Source organism: Hordeum vulgare, chromosome 2H, assembly GCF_904849725.1.
Source record: "Hordeum vulgare subsp. vulgare chromosome 2H, MorexV3_pseudomolecules_assembly, whole genome shotgun sequence".
NCBI lineage: Eukaryota > Viridiplantae > Streptophyta > Magnoliopsida > Poales > Poaceae > Hordeum > Hordeum vulgare.
In genome coordinates, this window is record NC_058519.1 from 605,145,026 (window position 1) to 605,169,489 (window position 24,464).

Here is a 24,464-nt window from a genome sequence, read left to right on the forward strand (position 1 = left end):
GATACTGTCCGCTGAGGCCGAGCTTATAAACAGGTCAGGATTCTCTTGAGCAGGCGAGGTGGGACTAAACGAAGTGGAACTGCTGCGTTGCTCTCCCCGGCCGCGCGCACGTAGACCCAATCATGCGGGCCTAAAAGCCCAGTGCGAGGCCGTTGCTGTACTCATGTGGGCTGCATCTCACTACGTGGCCCAGATTAGTGAGAGCCAGAGGACAGTTTTATTTTGAGCGGGAAGAGGGTTCCTCCAATCAAACTTCCGAGTTCGATTCCCTCCTAGCAGTGGCAGTGAGTAACAATTAACAAATACTAAAAAAAAAAGTAGCAATGAGTAACAATCTGTTCCTTGATAAATGAATGTGTTGAGCAATGAGCACCAAATCTGTTAGAATAATGGGGTTGGCCCCTTAGGATTTACTGAAATTCATCGTGTAAATCTCAAAATCTTGTATAATACCACGTCTTTTCCATGTCGTAACACAAAGTGAAAAGGGATCAACTGATTAGCGAGCGTTAGCTTCCCACCCGGTGCTCAAGTAGATGCATTATTCTTTAATTTTCTTTAACATACGTTGTTCTTTGTTATCACCCACACAAGCTAATTAATTTGAGATTTGCATCACTCAGCCAGATCAAACAGTATCATATAAATGTAGCGCAATGTAGTTTAATTTAGGTTTAAGCAACTATCGTGGGGTCAATGCACCATACCCTGTACACTTATATTGGTTGATTGGTACTTTTGTAGTGGACGGAGAAAAGGTGTGGACCGGCACAGGAAAAGCCACATGAAACCCGGGTGTGGTGGTGGAAGTGACGGAGTTGCGGAGTTCTAGGAAAGACGTGGTGGAACAACTGTGTGGTGGAGTGACGGCATCGTCAAGAGAGAAAACGGATGTAGAAAAAGATGAAGTGATGGAGGCATGGGTCCGGGAGGGTTTTTTAAAAGGGCCGGAGGTATCAAAATTCTACATGACTGATGTTCGGGCTCCCACAAACCCCCGCGTTGGATGATAAAATATGTTTCGACCACGTTTTTAAAACACCTCTAAATTTATTCGTATTCATAACAATCATATGTACATTGATTTGGACCTAAGATCCAAACAAATAAAAAATAGCTCATATGACTAAGAACTACAATGAAATTTCTTGAGAACACCTTCTCCGCGATATCAATCGCTTTCCCACATCCAGGCCATGTAGTCTCGACTATTACATAGGTTCGCTTTGGATGTTCTGAGAATATTTCTAGCGGATCCTTTAAAAGCCCGACGACCCGTTATTTTTCGTCAGATTTACAATATGCACAAAAAATAGGCCCGACGAGATACCAATAAATGGCTCGGCCCGTATTTTTTATACGGATGGGCCGTAAACCGCCCCCAATTCCCTCATATATACGGGTGCTCCCTTGTTTTAGGGTTTGCATCAAACATTTCCCATATCCTCCTCCGCCGCAAATCCACTTACATCCGACAGTTGCTTGTCGCGCGCGTAGCCACCACAACCTCACTCCGATGTCGAGCACAGGGTGCATGAGGGTGGTCGAGAGGGCTACGACGGCTTGCCGCCCCGCAAACGCATCCATGATGATGAGACGGGAAGCTCCTTCCTCTGTCTGCCGGTGGAGGAGTGACGCAAGGTGCATGCTCGGGATCGCGACACGCCGACCCGCAACTCTGGCGGGTGGGCGTGGAGTAACTTTGACCACCTTGACCAGATATTCTCGCCCTCACTCAAGCGACTCTAGCGACGGAGCGCATGTGGTTCGACAGGGAGGAGGGTGGTCGACGCTGGAGACAAAACTATCACAACACGGATGTCGGCATTGAAGAAGTACGACGTGGCATTTGTCCTCTCCAACTTGTTGATGGAGTACCACCCCCACGTCAAGAAGGCCGGTGATGATGATGATGCGTAGATTTAGGTTTTTATTATGTTTTAAGATCCTGTGTATGAAAAATGTGACGTGAGCAACTTTTTTTAGGGGTGAAACCAAACTTTATTGATCATAATCCATAGTCCGTGGGATACAATTTGCATGGGGATGACTAAGCCACAAGTGGCGCCCCGGCTGTAAAGAAAGAGAAAACTTAGCGATATTGTGGGCGTGAACACTTACTGCCCGCCCCTCAAAAGTAAAGGTACAATTGTATCCTATAGCTTTGTCCTCAATCTCGTGTATGATCGAACCATACAACCCTTTGTTGCCAAGATTGATGTCATTGACTACCTGTTTATAGTCCGAGGCTATGATGAAGTTGTGCAACATCAAATCTTCGGCCAAAGACAACGCCTCCCGATATGCGATTGCTTCAAGAGTCGCTGCATCATGAACTCCACGAATGAATAAGGATGAACTACCCATGTAATTTACGTTTGCATAACTTCAAATGGGTGCCGCAGAACCATCTCTGTTTCGCCTAGCCACACTGACATCCACGTGGATCTTGGCAAAACCCTCAAGTGGCGCACGAGGTCTTGCAGTTGGGAGAGCATGCTGATTCGTCGTGTTGGTTGTTCCGTTTCTCGGCTTCATCTCGTGCACAATGTTCAATTCCTGTAGATATCTATAAACAAAAGCATGAGTGGCCGGTAGGGTGTGGAAATTACCTTCATAAATAGCTTGCCTTTGTGCCCACTAGATCGCCCACAACGACACAATGGGCTTATTAATGAATAGCTTGCCTTCATGTGGCGTGAGCAACTAGTTTAAATCATGTTGCATGTGTTTCCAAGTGGGCTTATTCCATACAAACACATTAACTTTTGGCCGATTACTACATGGCTCCCAAGTGGGCTTATTGTGCGTAGACTTGGATTGGACACGGGCGAGCGTAACCTAAGTGGGCTTCTGGAGCGTATACACATCAACAGTCGGCCCAGTCGATCCACCAAGGGTTGGATGAACAAAAAAACAACGAACATATCTATGCTCTATACCTTATCCCGTGCGTTGCAACGGAAGAAAAAAATACCACACGCTTTTAATCTTTTTATAATCATTTTGATTTATTAAAATAATAAGCTAACTAACTAATGTAGTCAGTCCTATCCTATTTTGTTGAGAAATCAACCCGTCCATTGTTAATTTCACCATGATGAGAAATTGAGCGGAACAAGCAAAGCAAAACAAAGAGGCTACGTGAATTTATCAATGGATTGTTATCTTATTTCACTCATGGGGGAGAGAATGTGGGATCAGATGACAAACTGAAGGTGGTGTTTCATTCTCTGTCTCTACGACAATGCAATCTTACATTCAATACATTCATTCATCAGCAAACAAATCTCCACAAAACAAAATTTCTTGCCGGTGTTTGGCACACGGTTGGAGGCATGGGGAGGGGATCTCACGAGATGATGAGTTTCTGCCGGAGGAGGGGATACGATGAGGGAAGAAAGGGTTAGGCGTCTCTATCTGGTCATAAGGAGTCGCCGTTGCCGCGCCATAACCTCGGAGTTCCCCGTGTGAGCCATGGAGGTCCGCCTCCACCTGCAAGTACTTCGCTCCTCCACGCCTTATCCGCGCGCTGCCGCCGTTCTGCATCGAGCAGACGCATCATCCCCAGCCACTGTAGCTGCCGCGTTGATTTGATCCAGAAGCTGTGCTCGAGCGCCGAAACGGAGGCAGCAAGCGGGCAGAGGTACGGCCGCGGAGGCGGGTTGGTTGAGATCAACAACAGTGGTGGTTGAGGTCGGCCGCGGCGGCGAGTGGTGTGGCAGCGACCTGGGCGCAGGCCATGGTGGACCAGGGTCGACGCGATGCGCTCGAGCGCCGCAACGGGGACAGTGAGCGGGGAGAGGTACGGCCACGAAGGCGGTTGGGTTGAGATCGGCAGCGGTGGCGGTTGAGGTCGGCCGCGGCGGCGAGTGGTGTGGCGGCGACCTGGGCACAGGCCAGGGTGACCCAGGGTCGACGGAAGGAGGCGATGTGTACGGGTATAATTTTTGCAACGAATCATTTTTTTCTTTTGCGTTGCAGATAAATGATGGAGCGCGGGTTAAATAACAAAAATTACAGGATTTTTTTTATAAAAATGACGCGGTGGGTTTTCCGACAGAAGCGTTAGCCTCTTTATTATATATATATATATACATATATATATATATATATATATATATATATATATATATTAGGTAGGTATAGATATAGATAAAAGAAATAAATGTTCTTAATTCATCATGTTATTTTATGTTTTAACCCCCTCAAAAATAACATATCAACCCGCAATCCACCATATCAGTTGCTAGTTTTTCCCGTGGCTTCCACCTCATGATCGTTACGTCTTGCATGTCACGAATCAAAAACAAAACCGTATACAAACTCTCTTGCTTTCCCACCATAAAACCGGCACATCATACGATTTCCACCTCCCCTCTTGCAAGATTACGCATTGAAAAAAAGCACAGGGACCCGCTAGGTTCGGCGGTCGGGAGCCGTTTTGCTTGTCCCGGCCGAGTCACCGAGGAGCACCAACTCCTTTTTTATACTCCCTCCAATCCATATTAGTTATCGCTAAAATAAATGTATCAAGATGTATTTCAATGCTAAATATATTCATTTGAGCGACAATTAACATAGACCGGAACGAGTAGTAGAGATGAAATTACGTGTCACCATGTATTTAATGATATATGCATTTGATACTTTAGATGTAAACATGTTTTTTTTCTAAAACTTGATCAAATTTTGTAAAGGTTGTCTTTTCAAAAAGAATATAGACAGTACATTATGGACCAGAGGGATTATTAAGAATACGTCAATACAGAAAATTTCAAAACAACTTTAGGGAAAAAAGTAACAATTTCTGCACTTTCTTTTTAAAACATTATACTGCACGTTTGTTAAAAAAAAGTCCCCAACTTAACTGGGCCGGATTCCGCGGCCGAGCATCTCCCCCTATCTACGGGCTGCAGCCTATCCTCCTTTCTCTCTCTCTCTCCTCCTCTACCTGGGCCTTGGCCCATCTTTTCTCTCAGCCACCCCCACCTGCTCCTTCCGCAGCCGCAGCCGCAGCCGCTGCAGTGGACGTAACGCCCGGCTGCGCCGCCGCCACCGATCCTGCCGTTTCCTTCAAATTGATCGCGTCCGGCCTCCGTCCCCGTAACTCCACGTGCCTCGGCTCCTTCAGCCTCCATCCCCAATTCCCCATGGACATGGCGACCTGCCGTCTGCCGACCTGATTTGAGCCACTGACGACCACGCACGCACTCGTCGGTTCCTCTCACCTCCCCCTCGATTCCCTTTTTCTAGGTTGGAGCCGCACGCCACCGACGCCGGGAGGCGGCAGCCCGTGCACCCGCGGCCGACGCACTGGACCTGATCCTCGCCGCCCCTTCGAGCGGAACCGCACACCCACGCCGTACTGCACGCCGGCACGCCGCCGACGCCCGCGCCCTGGTTACAGGTTATTGCTTAGACTGCCGGCCCTTCTAATCGATGAGTTACAAGTATCTGAATTCATCACTCAAAACTGACGAGTTACAGACTTACAGTACAGACTTTGATGCATTAGTTGATGCCTAGACTTGGTCATCACAGACTTACAAACTTGTATTGATTGATAAGATATGTGTTGGAGCTTCAGCTCAATCGTTTTGTTGTGGATGATGAAAGAGATATGGATTTTTTCCATGCATATTGTGTGTTTTTATATCTGATAGCTGGCCCGCTTTGCTTTGATCATGCTCCCCCACTGGGTTACTGCCATCTACTCCCTCCCATAATATAAGTGTTTTTGACACTACGCTAGTGTCAAAAACGTTTTTATATTATGGGACGGAGGGAGCAACCAACTGTCATTATCAGGGACGATTTTCTATAAAAAAAAACAATTACACGAGGAAAAAGAACTAGTACTTACTTGTTCGAATTTGTCGAAGACAAAAAAAAGAAAAGCAAAACAACTCTATTTGGTAACTTCAAAGTGGAAAAACAAATGTATGATAGGTAAACTAAATTTTCTTTGATGAGTTGGTTCTTGTTCTAGTATGTTTTTTATTGTGTTGTCCCATGCACCATTTTTATAATTAGCTCATCTTCTACTATAGTTAAATAACTATGGTGTTCTATTGTGCCACCATTTTAAATCCTGTCGATATTCTTGATCAGTTTTATTGTGGTTCTCGCCATCATTGATTTTTCTTTATTTGCATTCTATTTGTTCTAATGTGATTATCTCTTGATCACATAACGCGAAAATGTACCTCACACCCATCGTTTTTTTAATATATATTTACGGTTTACCATCTCCTTTTTCAGGAGCTGATGCAAGTTGTAGGTTTGTACTATGAGAAGGATGGTTGTGCACATCAATACTCAAATTGACCTTGAATGATTACACTAGAGCTGGTTGAATAATAGTGCATAGTTGATTCTGGTGGTTCGCAACATGGGTTCTAGATTTCCATCACATCAGCTGAGCAATGGCCTGTATGTATCTGGCCGACCTGAGCAACCTAAGGAGAAAGCCCCAACCATTGGCTCCAATATGATGCCGTACACCCATGGTGACTTGAAGAAATCTGGAGAGTTTGGGAAGATGTTTGACCTCCATGCTGACAAGTCCAGAAAATCTGGTCCTCTGGGAAATGCGCCTTCAAGTAATACTTTATTTGGGGATGCTGCTTCTAACTTTGGACCTGTCTTTAATGCTGGTGGCCGGTCAAACTACTCTGGTTCTATTTCATGTTCAGTTCCTGGTGCCGGAGGATCAGCAAGAGCAAAATCTAACTCCGGACCATTCAATAAGCATCGAGAACAAGCAAAGTGGTCATCCGGTCCCCAGTCTGGAGGTGTGATCCCAATGACTCGCCAGAATTCTGGCCCTCTACCTCCAGTACTTCCTACAACTGGGCTTATCACATCTGGCCCTCATTCTTCCGGGCTACTGAATTCGTTTGGTGCTCCAAGAAGAAAAATATCTGCATCTCTTGATTCTGCTGCATCAATGAAGGTGCAGACTACATCGCTTGCGCACAACCAGGCTGTTACCACTCTTCCCACCGAAAGTGGTTTCTCAGTTCTGGGAAACATTTTGAAGTGGGTACTCTGGTCAGTGATCACACTCTTGCTGATGGGGTTTGCAATAGGTCTCTTCATTCTTGTTGTTGTTCACAATGCAGTTGTGCTAATAGTTGTTGTTGCTGCAATTGTGCATTGGAATGTTTTCAGGGGCAGGAGAGGCGTGCTCGGGTTTGTCAATAGCTATCCCGATACTGATCTCAGAACTGCAAAAGATGGAGAGTATGTGAAGGTTACAGGGGTATGTGAAATGCTTCTGATCTTGTTGGATTTTACTGTCGCTATCTTCACTCTGATAAATTGCTGTTTAGTGTCAGTATTCATCCTGTAACGAGCGTATGATCATTCTGTTGCAACAATAACAACAGCAATAACAAAGCCTTTAGTCCCAAACAAGTTGGGTAGGTTAGAGATGAAACCAATAAGATCTCAAGGCAAACTCATGGTTCTGGCACATGGATAGCAAGCTTCCACGCATCCCTGTCCATGGCTAGTTCTTTGGTGATACTTCAATCCTTGAAATCTCTCTTTACGGACTTTTCTCATGTCAAGTTTGGTCTACCCTTGCCTCTTTTGACATTATTAACACGCTTTAACAGTTCGTTATGCACGGAGCTTCTCGAGGCCTGTGTTGAATATGACCAAACCATCTCAGACAATGTTGGACAAGCTTCTCTTCAATTGGCGCTACCCCAACTCTATCTCGTATATCATCATTCCGGACTCGGTCCTTCCTTGTGTGGCCACACATCCATCTCAACACGCGCATCTCCACCCCACCCAACTGCTGCACATGCCGCCTTTTAGTCGGCCAACACTCAGCGCAATACAACATTGAGGGTCGAACCGTCATCCTATAGAACTTGCCTTTTAGCTTTTGTGGCACTCTCTTGTCACAAAGAATGCCAGAAGCTTGGCGGCACTTCATCCACCGGCTTTAATTCGATGGTTCACATCTTCATCGGTATCCCCATCCTTTTGTAGCATTGACCTCAAATATTGAAAGGTGTCCTTCTGAGGCACCACCTGCCCATCAAGCCTAACTTCCTCCTCCTCGTGCCTAGCAGTACTGAAACTGCACCTCATGTATTCGATTTTAGTTCTACTAAGTCTAAAACCTTTCGATTCCAAGGTTTGTCTCCATAGCTCTAACTTCCTGTTGACCCCCGTCTGACTATCATAGACTAGCACAACATCGTCCGCAAAGAGCATACACCATGGGATATCTCCTTGTATATCCCTTGTGACCTCATCCATCACCAAGGCAAAATGATAAGGGCTCAAAGCTGACCCCTGATGCAGTCCTATTTTAATCGGGAAGTCATCAGTGTCGCGATCACTTGTTCGAACACTTGTCACAACATTATCGTACATGTCCTTGATGAGGGTAATGTACTTTGCTGGGACTTTGTGTTTCTCCAAGGGCCACCACATGACATACCGCGGTATCTTATCATAGGCCTTCTACAAGTCAATGAACACAATATGCAGGTCCTTCTTTTGCTCCATGTATCTCTCCATAAGTTGTCATACCAAGAAAATGGCTTCCATGGTCGACCTCCCACGCATGAAACCAAACTAATTTTTGGTCACGCTTGTCATTCTTCTTAAGCGGTGCTAAGTGACTCTCTCTCATAGTTTCATTGTATGGCTCATCAGCTTAATTCCACGGTAATTAGTACAACTCTCAACACCCCCCTTGTTCTTGAAGATTGGTACTAATATAGTCCGTCTCCATTCTTCTGGCATCTTGTTTGCCCAAAAATAAGGTTGAAAAATCTTGGTTAGCCATACTATAGCTATATCCCGAGGCCTCTCCACACCTCAATGGGGATACAATCAAAGCCCACCGCCTTGCCTCATTTCATCCTTTTTAAAGTCTCCTTGACCTTTGACTCCTGGATTCGCCGCACAAAACGCGTGTTAGTGTCATCAAAGGAGTCGTCCACTTCAATGATAGAGCTCTCACTCTCCCCATTGAATAGCTTGTGAAAGTACTCCCGCCATCTATGCTTAATCTCCTCGTTCTTCACGAGGAGCTGATCTGCTCCGTCCTTGATGCATTTGATTTGGTCAACATCCTTCGTCTTCCTCTCTCGGATCTTGGTCATCTTATAAATGTCCCTTTCGCCTTCCTTCGTGTCTAGACGTTGGTAGATGTCATCATATGCCCGACCCCTTGCTTCACTCACAGCTCCTTTTCGGCCTTCTTTGCCATCTTGTACTTTTCTATGTTGTCCGCACTCCTATCTAGGTATAGGCGTCTGAAACGATCTTTCTTCTCCTTAATTGCCTTCCGGACGTCATCGTTCCACCACCAGGTATCTTTAATTTCGCTTCTACTTTCCCTGGACACTCCAAACTCCCCTGAGGCCACCTTACAAATGCAAGTTTCCATCTTAATCCACATGTTGTCTGCATCCCCTCCTTCCTCCCAAGGTTCCTCCTTAATGACCCTCTCCTTGAACGCCTGAGCTACCTCCCCCTTGAGCTTACACCAGTTCGTTCTAGCGACTTTGGCACGCTTGTCCCGCTGGAGACGAATCCGAAAGCAGAAATTAGCAACCACAAGCTTATTTTGAGGGACAACACTCTCTTTAGGTATCACCTTACAATCTAGGCACACACGCCTGTCTTCTCTTCTCGAGAGGGTTAAATCAATCTGGCTAGTGTTGACCACTACTAAAGGTGAGCAAATGTCATTCTCTCTTCTTAAAGAGGGTGTTAGCTACGATCATGTCGTAGGCTAGCACAAAGCTTAAGACATCGTCTCCTTGGTTCCTCATGCCATAGCCAAAGCCCCTATGCACCCCTTCAAAACCTGTGTTAGATGTGCCCACGTGGCCATTGAGATCTCCTATGAAGAACCTCTCGCCAGTGGGTACACTCCTAACTATCTTCTCTAGGCCTTCCCGGAACTCCCTCTTGGTGCTTTCATTTTGGCCTACTTGTTGGCCATACACGTTGATAACGTTGAGAACTAAATCTTCAACTACCAGCTTGACCAGGATAATCCGGTCCCCACGTCTGTTGATCAAGATGTCTACTCCATTTCTGTTTGCAGTTGTCCCCGTGTACCATATCTTGAAGCCGGTACCCTCCACTTCCTTCGCCTTCCATCCCCTCCATTTGGTCTCTTGCACGCAAAGGATATCAACACCTCTCCTCACCGTTGTATCAACTATCTCCCGAAGCTTACCTGTCAGAGACCCTACATTCCAGCTACCTAAGCGGATCCTCCTAGGCTCGGCTAGCTTCTTTATCTTCGCACTCGTCGAGTCAAATGCGAAGACCCTTGCTCATTTTCCACTACACCGGGGCACCGATGTAGCGCGTCACTAAGAATACGACGACCAGATCCTTGCTCACCTGCCACCTTATGCAGATGAGATGCGGCGCGCCCGATCCTTGCCCATTTGACACCACACCCGGGTTTTGATGTGGCGCGTTGCTGAGAGGGTTACGCCCCAACGAAAATCTTTTGGGTTTCATCTACATAAGAGTGCCTGAGTTTTGACGTTGGCTCGCCAAGCCTATCACAACCCTCCTCCTTTACCCGGGATTGAGACCGGCTATGTTGAGACAACGTAGGCGGAGTTATATGATCATTCTGTTGCAATTTGCGTTAATTAGATTAAGCTGTACATAGTTGAGTATTACTGTTACACGATTCTTGTTTTGGTTTATGAATACATGTACTATCAGATTCCAAGTTACTTAACTTTCATGTTCCTTGCTGCCGCATGTGCTTTGGACCTGTATACCAGCACATAATATATCAATATATCATCAAATTTCTGTACTTCGTTTCACTATTCATGGTAGAATTTGCATGGTAGTTATAATTTGATTTTATAATCACTTAGTTCCACATGTAGCATTGTTATGACCGATATACACTATAGCAGGAGGGGACCCAATGGTGCAGACATTTAAAGGCCTGACCAACTTATCTTATCGTTATTAGGGGATTAGCCCAGTTTAGAGAGATTATATATACTCATGTAACGACTCCTTTTGAGACAAGGAGAAGCAATCATAATTGCTCGGTTTCCTTAAGGAGCCAAGACCCTAAACCCTAGCCGCTTGTCTCTCTCTCTTTCTTGCGGGACCATGGCGCCCCAGCATCGCCGGCCGCGCCCTCCACCTCGCCAACCCTCCTTCCACCCCTACAACATGAGAGCTCACCCCTGGTAGGGACTCGGTTCCTATCAATCTCGCATCAGATAAATCGGGTCCGATCATGTCTACTACTCGGCCCACCCCCAGCCTGCTGCTACATGTCACCACCACGCCGCTGACGACCACGGCGGCCACGCCGACCCCGTTCGGGCCGCTCTCTGCTCCGCCTCGACGCCATTGGGTTCCGCCGCCGTCGTCTTCATCCTGGCGGAGATGACGGCTGCGCTCCACGAGCTAGGGCAGGCGGTTGTGGGCATCTGCACCTTCCTCGCCGGGCCCTACACCCCGCTGTCGGCCGCCGCCTTCGTCCCCACCATGATGCAGCCACAACAGCTGCTGTCGCCACCACCTCCGCCGCTCTCGGTCGCCCCGCACTCCCAGGGACTGCCGTTCGGCGGCTTGGGGCGGCCTTGACTCAGGGCAGCTCAACGCCAATCCCGGGGGTGCCCATCCAGCAGGTCCGGTTCCCCCCGTCGCCGTCTCTGTTGCCCGCCTGGCTAGCTCGGTCGGTCTACACGACGGCCCCGGGCCAACTGTACCTGCCGCCGCCACCGACTTCGCACACGACAAGGTAGTTCGACAGGCCCTCGGGTTCCGCGGGTCCCTACGCAAGCGTGGGCGGCCCCCTGTTCCACGGTGGTACCCTGCAGCCCGCCTACCCGGCTCCCTCGTCCTCACTGCTCCGCACGGATGAAACACATACCGCTGTCGGCCATGGCCAGCCACCTCCGCGATTCTCCAAGCTGGGGTTCGCCACCTACGACGGTGCCGAGGACCCCCTGAATTGGCTCAACGAATGCGACCAATTTTTCAGGGGGCAGCGCACCCTCGCGTCCGAGCGCACCTGGACCTCCTCGTATCACCTTCGCGGCGCCGCGCAGACGTGGTACTATGCTCTCGAACAGGACGAGGGCGGGATGCCACCATGGAAACGATTCCGTAATTTGTGCTTCTTGCGTTTCACCCCCCGCCCCATATGTGGGAGCTGGCTGGTGGAGGTTGGGCGCCTTCCATTCCTATTCATGGTGCAAGACTTCGCTGACTGCTTCCAAGCGATGGCGTGCCACGCCCCCGGCGTCTCAGCTCGCCAGTGGGCCGAGCTCTTCGTTGGCGGCCTATTGGACCACATCCACGTGGACGTTGAGATGCGCAGGCCACACAACCTCTAAACGGCCATGTACTACGCCCGTGCATTTGAGTGTCGTGCGGTCGCCATGCAGGAGGCGTCACCGTCCCGGGCCACTCGCCCACCACCTCGGGCGGCAGTTTCCGCACCGGGCCGGCCAAGCGCCGTCGCCGTTGCCAAAGGTTATGCTACAACTGTGACGAGCCCTATGTGTCGGCCCATGTGTGCCCGTGCCTCTTCTACTTGGAAGCTGCGCATTACATCGTGGAGGACACCGCCGTCGCCCGGATCGGCGACCTGCCTGACCCAGTCGATGCGGTGGTCGCGCCGGCACCCGCTCCTACAACCGCCCTCGTGGTCTCCCTCGCGGGTATACGGGCAGAAAAGACTATGCTGCCGCCGGTGACGATCAACGGGGAGCGCCTCCTAGCCCTCCTAGATACGGGCTCCACCCATAACTTCCTGCCCGAGTCTACCATGCGTCTCGTGGCGCACGAGCCGACGGGCGGGGAGCAGCTCCGGGTTACCATGGCTAACGGTGATCGCCTCCACTGCCAGGGGATTGCGTGGCATATCCCCATCGTCGTGGGCGACGAGCACTTCACCATCACGGGCGTCGGCATCGACTTGGGCTGTTTCGACTTCATCCTCGGCGTCAACATTTTGCGGACCTTGGGTCCCATCCTTCGGGACTTCGATGCCCCGTCGATGACCTTCTGGCGCCTGGGTCACCGCGTCCGGTGGAAGGGCGTGGGTGGCGCTGCACCAATGTCGCCCCAGCCACAGCTGACGGTGGCCACCACCAAGCCCGAGCCGCCCCTGTTGGCTCGTCTTTTGCAGCAACACAACGACCTCTTCGAAGAGTCGTAGGGCCTGCCGCCCGCACGGGCCTACGACCACCGCATTCACCTACTTTCGGGCACAACCCCCTTCGCCGTCCGCCCATACCGCTATCCACAGCTTCAGAAGGACGAGCTGGAGCGGCAGTGTGCGGTCGTGCTTGCGTTGGGCATCATCCGGATTTCGACCTCGCCGTTCTCGGCGCCGGTGCTCCTCGTTCGCAAGACCGACGGCTCGTGGCATTTCTGCATCGACTATCGTGCTCTTAATGCCAAGACGCCCAAGGACAAATTTCCCATACCTGTCGTGGATGGACTCCTGGACGAGTTACACGGGGCACGCTTCTTCACTAAGCTCGACCTTCGTTCAGGCTACCACCAGGTTTGGATGCACCCGGACGACATCACTAAGATGGCATTTCGCACCCATCACGGCCACTTTGAGTTCTAGGTGATGACTTTCGGCCTCTCCAATGCACCGACGACATTCCAGGCCTTGATGAACGACGTCCTCCGTCCCTACTTGCAGCGGTTTGTGCTTGTTTTCTTCGACGACATTCTCATCTACACTTCCTCATGGGTAGAGCACTTGCAGCACGTTGCCATCATCTTCAAAGAGCTTTGGGCGCACCAGCTGCACCTCAAGCGCTCGAAGTGCTCGTTCGGCACGTTGTCCGTCGACTATCTCGGGCACGTCATCTCAGTGGAGGGAGTCATCATGGATGCCGACAAGGTCGCGACTGTCGCGGCCTGGCCGATGCCGCACTCGCCACACGCCCTTCGTGGCTTTTCTGGGCCTCCAAGGATACTACTCAAAGTTCATCCGGGAGTTTGGCCTTATCGCCGCACCGCTCACTCGATTGTTGCGCCGCGACGCCTTCTCCTGGGATAGTGAGGCGGCCGACGCCTTCGAGTCACTTAAGCAGGCTCTCACCACCGGACCGGTCCTCCAGATGCCTGACTTCGATCAGGAGTTCATGGTCGACTGCGATGCCTCGGGAGTGGAGTTTGGCGCCGTCCTTCACCAGGGCATCGAGCCGCTCGCGTTCTTTAGCAGGCCGTTCGTCGCCCGTCATCACAAGCTCCCGGCCTGCGAGCGGGAGCTCATTAGCTTGGTACAGGCTATGCGCCATTGGCGGTCGTATCTATGGGGGCGACCATTCCTCATTCACATGGATCACTACAGCCTCAAGTTTCTGCTGGACCAACACTTATCCACCGTTCCACAACACCAGCGGATCAGCAAGCTCTTCGGCTTCGACTTCACTATTGAGTACCGGCCGGCCGCCTCAACATCGTGGCGGACGCCTTGTCCCGCCACGACACCGACCACGACACGGGCGCCACCGACACCTTGGGCGTTGCCCTTTGCATCAGCTCCGGGCCATCGTTTTCCTTCCTCGACGACATCCGCCGCGCCACACCGACGGCCGCGGATGCGCAGCTACTTCGGCAGGGCCTTGATGAGGGCAACTTGCATGCGCCTGGACGACGGGTTACTCCTGCACGTGCGGCGCCTCTTCATGCCGGATCACGACGATCTCCGTCACTAGACCATTCTGCTAGCGCACTCGGCCGGCCACCAGGGTGTGCAAAAGACTCTCCACCGCATCCGAGCAGATTTCTATATCCCGGGCGACCGGGCGCTGGTGCGAGACTTGGTGCGGTCTTGTGTGACGTGCCAGCGCAATAAGACGGAGATGTTGTAGCCGACGGGCCTGCTACAGCCCCTTGAGGTGCCCTCCCAGGTCTGGGCCGACATCTCCATAGACTTTATCGAGGGCCTCCCCAAAGTGGGCGGCAAGTCCGTCATCCTCACGGTGGTCGACCGTTTCTCCAAGTATGTGCACTTCATTGCGCTCGCCCACCCCTACACCGCCACTTCCGTCGTGCGGGCTTTCTTCGACGGCATCGTCCACGGGTTTCCGTCCTCGATCGTCAGCGACTGTGACCAGGTGTTCATGGGCCATGTTTGGCGTGATCTTTTTCAGATGGCGGGCGTCAAATTACGCCTGAGCACGACATTTCATCCACAGACCGACGGCCAATCCGAGGTCGTCAACAAGGTAATTGCTATGTACTTACGCTGTGTTACAGGTGATCGCCCCCGTGCTTGGGTGGACTGGCTCGCTCAGGCGGAGTACTGCTACAACACCTCCTACCGCTCCGCCCTGCGTGCCACACCCTTCGAGGTGGTCTACGGTCGTCCTCCACCTCCCATCCTGTTGTTCCAACCCGGGACGGCTCGGACTGAGGCGGCGGGTGCCCTTCTTCGAAGCCGGAATGAGATCCTCGCCGAGGTGCGCGAGCATCTTCTCCAGGCCTAGCAGTTGTCCAAGAAATACTACGACGCCCACCACCGCAAGGCAGAGTTTGCGGTGGGCGACTGGGTGTGGCTGCGGCTTCTCCACCGCTCTACGCAGTCACTGGACCCTCGCGCCAAGCGCAAGCTGGGTCCTCGCTATGCTGGGTCGTTTCCGGTGTTGGAGCGCACCGGCAACGTCGCCTACCGCCTTCAGCTGCCGGCTGGCGCCCGCATCCATGACGTCTTTCATGTGGGCTTGTTCGAGCCCTTCCGTGATGAACCACTGGTGGCCGTGTCGGATCTTCCCCCGACCTCCGAGGGCCGTCTCCTTCTAGATCCAGCGAAGGTGTTGAAGGCCCAGCAAAGCCGAGGTGTTTGGCGCCTCTTGATCCAGTGGCAAGGCCTTCCGGAGGAGGACGCCACTTGGGAGCACCTTGAAGAGTTCCGCAAGCATTTTCCCGACTTCCAACTCGAGTACGAGCTGTTTGCGCACGCGGGGAGAGATGTTATGACATGTATACACTATAGCCGGAGGGGGCCCAATGGCTCAAGCATTTAAAGGCCTGGCCCAACTTATCTTATCGTTATTAGGGGATTAGCCCAATTTAGAGAGATTATATATACTCATGTAATGACTCGTTTGAGACAAGGAGAAGCAATCGTAATTGCTCCGCTTCCTTCAGGAGCCGAGACCCTAAACCGTAGCCGCCTGTCTCTCTCTCTTGCGCGACCACGGCGCCCCAGCGCCGCCGCCGGCCGCGCCCTCCACCTTGCCAACCCTCCTTCCATGCCTACAACCTGAGAGCTCGCCCTGGTAGGGACTCGGTTCCTATCAAGCAAAAACTCTTTTTCAGTTTTTTGGAGATTGCATACGTTAATCTACAGGTTGACAACATAATCTTTTCTGTTCTAGAATACTTGTCACGTTGTCAGTTACCATTTGGTAATTATCAGTATGCCAAACAATGCAGGTTGTTACGTGTGGAAATTTCCCACTGGAGTCCTCATTTCAAAGGATTCCGAGATGTGTGTACACTTCAACTAGGCTGTATGAGTATAGGGGCTGGGGTTCCAAAACTGCAAACCCCAAGCATCGCCGGTTTACCTGGGGTTTACAGAGAGCAGAGGTGAGTTTTGTTTTTTCTAAATACCTAGAAAAATGATTTTAAAATAAATTGATGCAATGAATTACTTCCCAGTATAAAAATGTGTTTTAAAATGTTACTAATCCAATTATATTAGTTTCTTCCTAACTGGCCTTGACATTTCACCTGTAACTATTGCAGCGTTTTGCGGTCAATTTCTACATTTCAGATTTTCAATCCGGGCTTCGAGCATTGGTGAGAACAGGAAGTGGTGCACCGGTGACACCATATGTCGATGAGTCGATAGTAGTTGACATCAATCCTGACAACAAGGATATGTCTCCTGAATTTCTAAGATGGCTGCGAGAAAGGAACCTCTCAAGTGATGTTCGGAAAATGCGCCTAAAAGAAGGGTATTATTTTCTTTATGTTGCCTTTCACCTGTATGCCGAAAGATATCAGTGAATCATTATGATTTACTCTATCTTATACCTGCAGATACATCAAGGAAGGCAGCACTGTGAGTGTGATGGGGGTTGTTCAAAAGAGCGGGAGCATGTTGATGATAGTACCTCCATCGGAGCCCGTCTCATCTGGTTGCCTGTGGGGGAAGTGCTTATTGCCATTGAACCTTGACGGACTAGTCTTGAGATCTGAAGATGCTTCAGACATGGATGTCATACCAGTATAGCAAGCCGAGTGATGTGAGATAGCTGCTGGTGAAGTGGGAACGTTGGCCCGTCGAATATTTGACCTTGGGTTGGGTTTGCTTGGTAGAATACTAGAGCTGAGAAAGATGTACAAATGTTACGTGTGATTATGGCTACTAAAGATCGAGTATGGCCGGGTGATCTGTGTTTTCAAGTGTATACACCTTTTTCAATGTATTACGTCCTCTTTTGGTCGTTTTTGGTTATGATCTCTTAATACGTGTGTAATATGGTGGCATTTGGGTTGTTTGAAGACTTGTTAAATAGGGTCTAATCTTTTATAACACTATGCTCCCTAGTTTTGAAGAGTCTAAACTCAATTAAGGTCTTTAATAAAATTGGTTATCCAATTTTGACAGAGTCAACAATTTTTTAAGGAGATGGAATTGGGTCACTCATCTATTCGCTGGCCACACACCAAGAACGGCACATACTCAGTGAGATCAGCATACAATCTTGCAAGATCGAACAGCTTCTTTGTTTCTCGGAGCAAGCAAGGTGGTGGTTCCTCATCATTCTTTGTTTCTCGGAGCAAGCAAGGTGGTGGTTCCTTATCATCTGCTGCTAACGAGGAGAAGGAATGGAAGCTGGTCTGGAAGATTAACGCGCCCGGCAAGATGAAAATTCATATGCGGAGATTCGCACATGACTGCTTGCCAAGCGTCGTTCAACTTGTTCACCGTCATATACCTGCGAGCGATGCATGTGTCTTCTGTGGCAGGGAGGAGGACGTCGAGCATGCATTCCTTCAGTGTCAATTCGCGCGGGAAGTGTAGCGGATAGTGAAGAACACCTTAGGTCTGCAGCTTGCTAGGCGTGAATTCATGTCACCCAAGCACTGGTTGTTCGCCTTCTTGAAGAGAGCAACGGAGCTGGAGGCTACGGTGCTGACGGTGGGATGCTGGCATATTTGGGAAGCACGGAACCATGTTCGTAATAACCAGCAGTGCCCTAACCCGAAGCAAACAAGTCTGAAGATCATTGCGTACGTGAACATGATTGTGCAACACTGCTTCAAAATCAATCCAGGAAATAGGTGTGAGTCCTGTTGAGATTTAATTAACCCACGTGTTAATTAAGGAGAATCTACACTATCCCTAACCGCCATGCACAAAGGACGCGACTGTTCGCTCGTATCTCTTCAGACCATCGCGTTTATTGGATGCATCCTCTCAGGGGCTATATATACTTGTACTCAATCATCAATAAAGATACCGATTCATTCTTGTCGATTCTTGTCTCTCGTTTTCGTTCTCTCGATTCCACTTGCAATACGTTATCAGCACTGCTCTACGAGAGCGATTCCGACGAGATCGATTCCGGGAGATCGACAGGCAAAAGGTGAGGAAAATGCCTCGCTTCATGCCTTCGTACCGTCGCCGCCTGCAGCAGAACAACGACCGTCGTCGCCGCCTCGCTGCACTCCACCACAGGTACAGGTTTGTAGAGAGCCGCCGCTTCGACGGTCGGCACTACGGGGTGGGCCGCTACATCGGCCGCCGCCACGGCGCCGGTGGCTACTGTGCGCGCCGCCACGGTGTGCACCGTTTCCACGGCCAGGGCAACCGCTCCCTGAGTGGTGCTGGTCCGGCGGACGGCGCCGCGCCCCTCGCCCCGCTCGTGCTGGAAGTTCTTGACTGGCTTCTCGCCGGTCCAGCCCCGCCAATGCTCGGGGCCGACGTGAACACCGACGCGGCACAGGGGGCACCGCCGCCGGGATTTTGGTGCCCTGCGCACGGGTGGGTCATCTGCCCACTGCATGAGGATGCCGCCGCCGCCGTCGTGGACGCCGTTGAGCAGTCGCCCACCTCCGTCTTCGAGTTCGGCTCGACCAGCGCCGCGGCTGCCGACGCCAACGCCGTCGCGCCGCGCCTCCTGTCTCCGACCCCTGCGGTTGTCGAGATGGAGGGCGACACCTCCGCGTACGTGTCCGCGCCGACCGGGGCCTCCACCTTCGTCTTCGGCTCCGGCGTCCGCAGCTTCTCGAGCGCGGCGACCGTCGATGCCATCGCGTCCGCGACGCCGGCCACGCCCCCGCGCCTGTCGTCTCCAACGCCTCGCCGCCGGCTGATGCCCTTCGGCTTCACGGCGTTGAGCCCTCCGTCGAGCAACCGCGCCACACGCGCAGGGACATGGAGCTCGGCCGCCCTTGGGCTCGCGAACGGTGTCTCCAACGGCATCGCGCCGGGCACCTTGCTCCCAGGCGGGTCTTAAGACGAGGACGTGGACGAGCGCGGCGGGGGCACTTTCGCCCGTCTCCGGTGAGCGATGCGCGGCTGCACGCGCGGAGCTTTGCCTGATTCGGCGCCGCCCTTGTTTCTATCGCGTTGGTGGGGATTTGATTTGGTTGAGGCTTCCGCCCGGCTCCTTATCCTCCCCTGAATAGACTGTGAATAAATGACTGTGTCCTGCTGTGTTGACCAAAGTGCCCTAGGCACATGCGGTCTAGCATCAACAGTCCAGCAGGTTTTAGTAGTATTTCTAGTACTATTTGATTAGTTTGCTAAATTTTCTCCTATGATTTAGCATAGCATGTTAGTCTTTTAACAGTAGCTCTAGCAGTAGATTAATCTCTGTTTTAGATTCTGTTAAATTCAGTGTCTTTTTTTAATACTGTTTTTCTGTAGAGTACTTTGTATTCTAGAACATATGTGATGTAATATATATTTCCATGTTTGTTACATGTTGAGATTTATTACCTCTATTATTTGCAATTGAGATTTTCAATTTCTTGCAAATAAAAATCAATTCATCATCTTAATTGAGCCTTTAGTTTGATACAAGCAAGAATTGATATGCAAAATTCCAAGTGTTGTTTTTCAAATTGATGGTTGGGTCACAAGGTAGTCACTTGGATCTACTGGCTACGCAGATTATCAAGGACTACTGATAAAGCCTACATTTTGTCGTTTCGACATTATGGTTGCTTTACAAAGTGTTCTTCCACACATTTTTCTAAAGTCATGACATAAGGCACTACGAGAGAGTATCTAGTGATTTCATCAAATTATACTCCCTAGTGTTGCGAGATCTACTCCATTTTAGAGATTATCTTCAAGGTGTCATACTTAACAATTTAAGATTCACATTAATGGTTTCAAGTCTTGAAATACCCATTGATTTTGCTAAGTGCATTACAACATCAACCATGTGGTATTTAATTTACTAACCGTAAATTGATTATCTCAGGGTTACCCATAGCGGTAAAATATGGCTATAGAATTTGAGGCACTCGCCCTCAGTGGCCACCACTGTCCTATCTGGACCATGGACATCATGATCGCTCTTGTCTCATGGGATAAAGTGTGCAATCCAGGATTCACTTCTGGTCAGGATCACATCGCTAACAGAAAAATAGTGTCTTATATATCATAAGGCATTAGATTCAAATCTTAGCATTTGATTATTCTGTATTAGCAATTCCTGGGATACAATGAACTCAAGCGCAAAGGTTTGAAGCTCACTTCAACATTCATCCCGACATCACAGTGATGACGGGAACCCATGGACACGAAGAACGTGATAGTTGAATATGCCTCAACCGACATGTTTGGAGACTATGAATAGTCTCTCAATCTCTTGAGTGATCAATATTTATTTATGTCTATTTATGATGTTGTATCAACAACATAAGTATTGTTGTCATCATATATTGTATATCACAATATATTGTATCGTCATCTTGGTACAAATACATTTATATGTGTTATATATATCTGACATTGATTTTCATATTGTGAATCTTCATGTCTATATATAGATTTCTACAGGAGTTAATCCAATGAAAGATGATATGTGCCTTGTGGACATATGCACCATAAACTCTATACTTGGGGAAGTCCAATGTTTCCACTCTCGTTGAGAGAAAGGAGATATTTTAAAATCGCTTGACGCGATGAGGTATTTGTTGGCTCATCTCGAGTCATATTTACTATCCCTCTGGGCACTCGAGTAATGTCAGGATGCTTTATTTCTCCTGATTTAACTCATACCCTACTAAACTATAGAGGTGTTCGTCAAAATAGTTTCCATAGTGAAACTTATGATGACAACAAAGAGGACTAACTTATCTTTACCATATGCAAAGGATATAGCAAGCACATTCTCTATGTATCATTTGGATTGTACTACACATACTACAAACCCGTAGCACATGTTGCGTACGAGATAGTGTTCCAGAGTGTCTTGTACATGACAAACTTGGCATACTCGCCTTGATCATCGAGACATTGGGTTGAAACCGAAACTATCGGCAATTCCAATAGTTTATGATTATTTTGATGCTAAATTCTAACAATATTTGGATTTTGTGTGCACTACAGGGAAGCTAATTTTAAGGCCCGCACCTTAAAGTCTATGTTGAACCACTCAGACTCCTTGAATGCACCAAGTCGAGGTAAGTGGCTCTTCCCATCCATTGACTAGACTATTCAGGTATTCCATGGCTCTCAAAGACATATCTACATGATGGTCTTGAGTGTGTGCTTTATTCACACGAAACCATTGGCTCATTATCCTGACATCGATTTTAAGCAAATCAAATGGATAACATTGTCGAATTCTCCTTGAGTGCCTTCTATACGACGCTTGGATTGGAGTTTAGCAATTTGTCCTAATGTCTAGACCCAAAATGGATTGGTAGAATCCTTTATCCAAAGAGTTAAGCTGATTGCATTATCTTTACTTTGGAATTGCAACTTACCAACTTTACGTTGGAGTCATGCAATTTTACACGCTCATGACAGAACTGCATAATATTATTCCCCTCTATCTTTGATACGTGGAAATCTACCAAGTATTTCCCAACTGCGGTAATTCGGTTGCATACCGATATCACCACCTGACATACATCATTGGCCCCTCAGCATATAGTTGGGATCTATGTGAGGAATAACTGTATTTTCGTCAATACATCAAGCCCCTCAAATGGGGAGTTATTCAAGGCCAGTATGTTGATTTAATGAGGAATATTTCCAGGCATTAGGGGGAGAATTCAAGTACCATGAAGAATGCCAGGAAATTAGTGGAATGTTCAACACATTTCTGCCTCAAATCCACGTACTCAAAGATCTGAACCATGCGTTCAGAAGATTTGCAACACATTGCAAATAACCTGTCAGATTCATTTACTGAATATAATGGTGTCACACAATCCTACAATCCTACAAAAGTACGTAAGAAAGAGTGGAGGTACCAACAAAAACCACTCCACTCCCCGTTCGATGCAACAGGGGGAGATGTAAGGCAAAAGTACATTAGGATTCAGTTTCTTTGCAAGCAAGGATATCAAGGCCTATGAATCAGTAAATGCAAGTCAACTTCATGTTGACAGACACCTAATGGGTAGTACACCCAGTGGATGAGAAACCTCCACCAACCCAGGTCATAGTGCACACAATGACCGGGACATCGGAATACCCGACTCAATCGCATTGGGAAAACGCGAGTAGTCACCATGGGTAATGATATTTCCATCAACTATATATTGATATATATATTCTGGAGAATCATATAACCAAAAGTCTACAATTGTCGACATACATTTTTTAACTAGATTGCAAAACCTTTCACATGATTCGGATCCAAAGACCATGGCCATGGCAAAGTGTGAACAACACTCGGACTGAACTCAAGCAAAGGGTATAATCTAGGTAGAAATGATCTTGCTCAATAATGGAAAGGTATTCATAAGAAATACCTACACCAGTTTTCTTCTGGAAACAGAATTGAGAACAACGAGGTGGTGAAACAAAGAGCAAGTATTGTAGCACAAGGGTTCACGCAGATACCCAACGATTCTCTAGAGGTGGAATATCTTTCCGATAACTTATATCATTGGCAGTACAAAATCATCTATCTATGCAGTGGATAGATGTAGTGATCACATATCCATGTAGATCACTGGATTCAGACATATATGATTGATTCCTGATGGAATCTCACTTCTGAATCGAAATGCAAAATACAACATACATTGTGTAAAAATCAGTAAGTCACCATACGACTTATTGTTGTCGGTACATATGGTACAACCGGCATAGTGAGTTCCTTATGCACAAGGATTACTCCTACAATGATGATTATCATGCTTGTGTGTATGCAATGATGACACATGTAATCATCTAAATGACGAAGTTTAAAATGAAGGATTTGGGTAAACCAAAATACCTCTCGTTACTACAACTTGAGCACCTTCACTCCTACATTATGGTATAGTATGTTGTCTATATCCAAAATATATTGGAGAAGTTCATTATGGACAAATCTTATCCATCCATAACTCTTATGGTAGTTCATTCTCTAGATGTAGAGAAAGATCTATTTAGACCAAGAGATGATGGAAATGAGATATTGGGACTCAACGTTCCATTAGGCATTGGATTCACCAAAGGCAATTGGTTGGGACTCAAGAATATCTATCGATATCTTCAAAGGCAACAAACATCTGTCCTGGTTTTTCAAGTTTCAGAGAAATCTGAACACCAGTATCATTGGATACATTGATCAGATCCCCGCTATGTCAGATCATAGACAAGCATAGTGTTCCTACTAGGTGTGGTATCCCTCTCATGAAGAGTCTTCGAAACAGACCTCATGGCTACACTCACCAACCATTATCTCAACAATAATGTCTCTTGTGTTGCCCGGATGCAAACATATTACAAATAAGTAATATCTTTGTATTGCATATCTTGCGAGTTAAATCATGTGACTGATTTGTTCACGAAGTCTATACCAACATCTACATTCTATAAATATGTTCATGGAATTGGTATGTGACAGCTTCGAAGTTTGCAAGAATCAGGGGGAGTATCTTCCTGAATTGTTCATGTTCAATGCATCATATTATACTCTTTTTCCCTCCATGAGTTTACTATATAGGTTCTCATGAAGGTTTTTAATGAGGTAATATCAACACAAGATCATATGTCCTACTTCCTGTTTTCCCCACTTGATTTTTTAGGAAAGTATATACGACATATTTATTGTCCTCTAAACTCTATGATTCTCACATATTGAGTTAAGGGAGACAACAACTATTATATGTGCAACATTTTCTCCTTATTTTTCCCACTAGGTTTGAAGGAGTTTTGGCAACACATCAAATATTATACTCCTCACATTTTTCCCACAGGGTTTTTGGAGGAGCTTTTAAGATACAATGTCTACAAGGATAACGTAGATTAGGGG

At 48.3% G+C, this 24,464-nt stretch overlaps 1 protein-coding gene across 2 annotated transcripts; it reads left to right on the top strand.

The window, feature by feature from the left end:
* Positions 1 to 5,004: 5,004 nt before the first annotated feature.
* LOC123427684 (uncharacterized membrane protein At1g16860-like) lies at positions 5,005 to 17,479 on the top strand. Of its 2 annotated transcripts, XM_045111788.1 has the most exons (6): positions 5,008 to 5,410; positions 6,265 to 7,056; positions 7,177 to 7,267; positions 16,450 to 16,605; positions 16,765 to 16,976; positions 17,062 to 17,479. In XM_045111788.1, the coding sequence occupies exons 2-6, from the start codon at positions 6,395 to 6,397 to the stop codon at positions 17,252 to 17,254; spliced, it is 1,314 nt and encodes a 437-aa protein (XP_044967723.1). In that variant the 5' UTR covers positions 5,008 to 5,410; positions 6,265 to 6,394; the 3' UTR covers positions 17,255 to 17,479. The 2 variants fall into 2 exon arrangements, with proteins under 2 accessions (XP_044967722.1, XP_044967723.1); XM_045111787.1 differs by having other exon boundaries at positions 5,005 to 5,410; positions 6,265 to 7,267.
* The last annotated feature ends 6,985 nt before the right edge of the window (positions 17,480 to 24,464 follow it).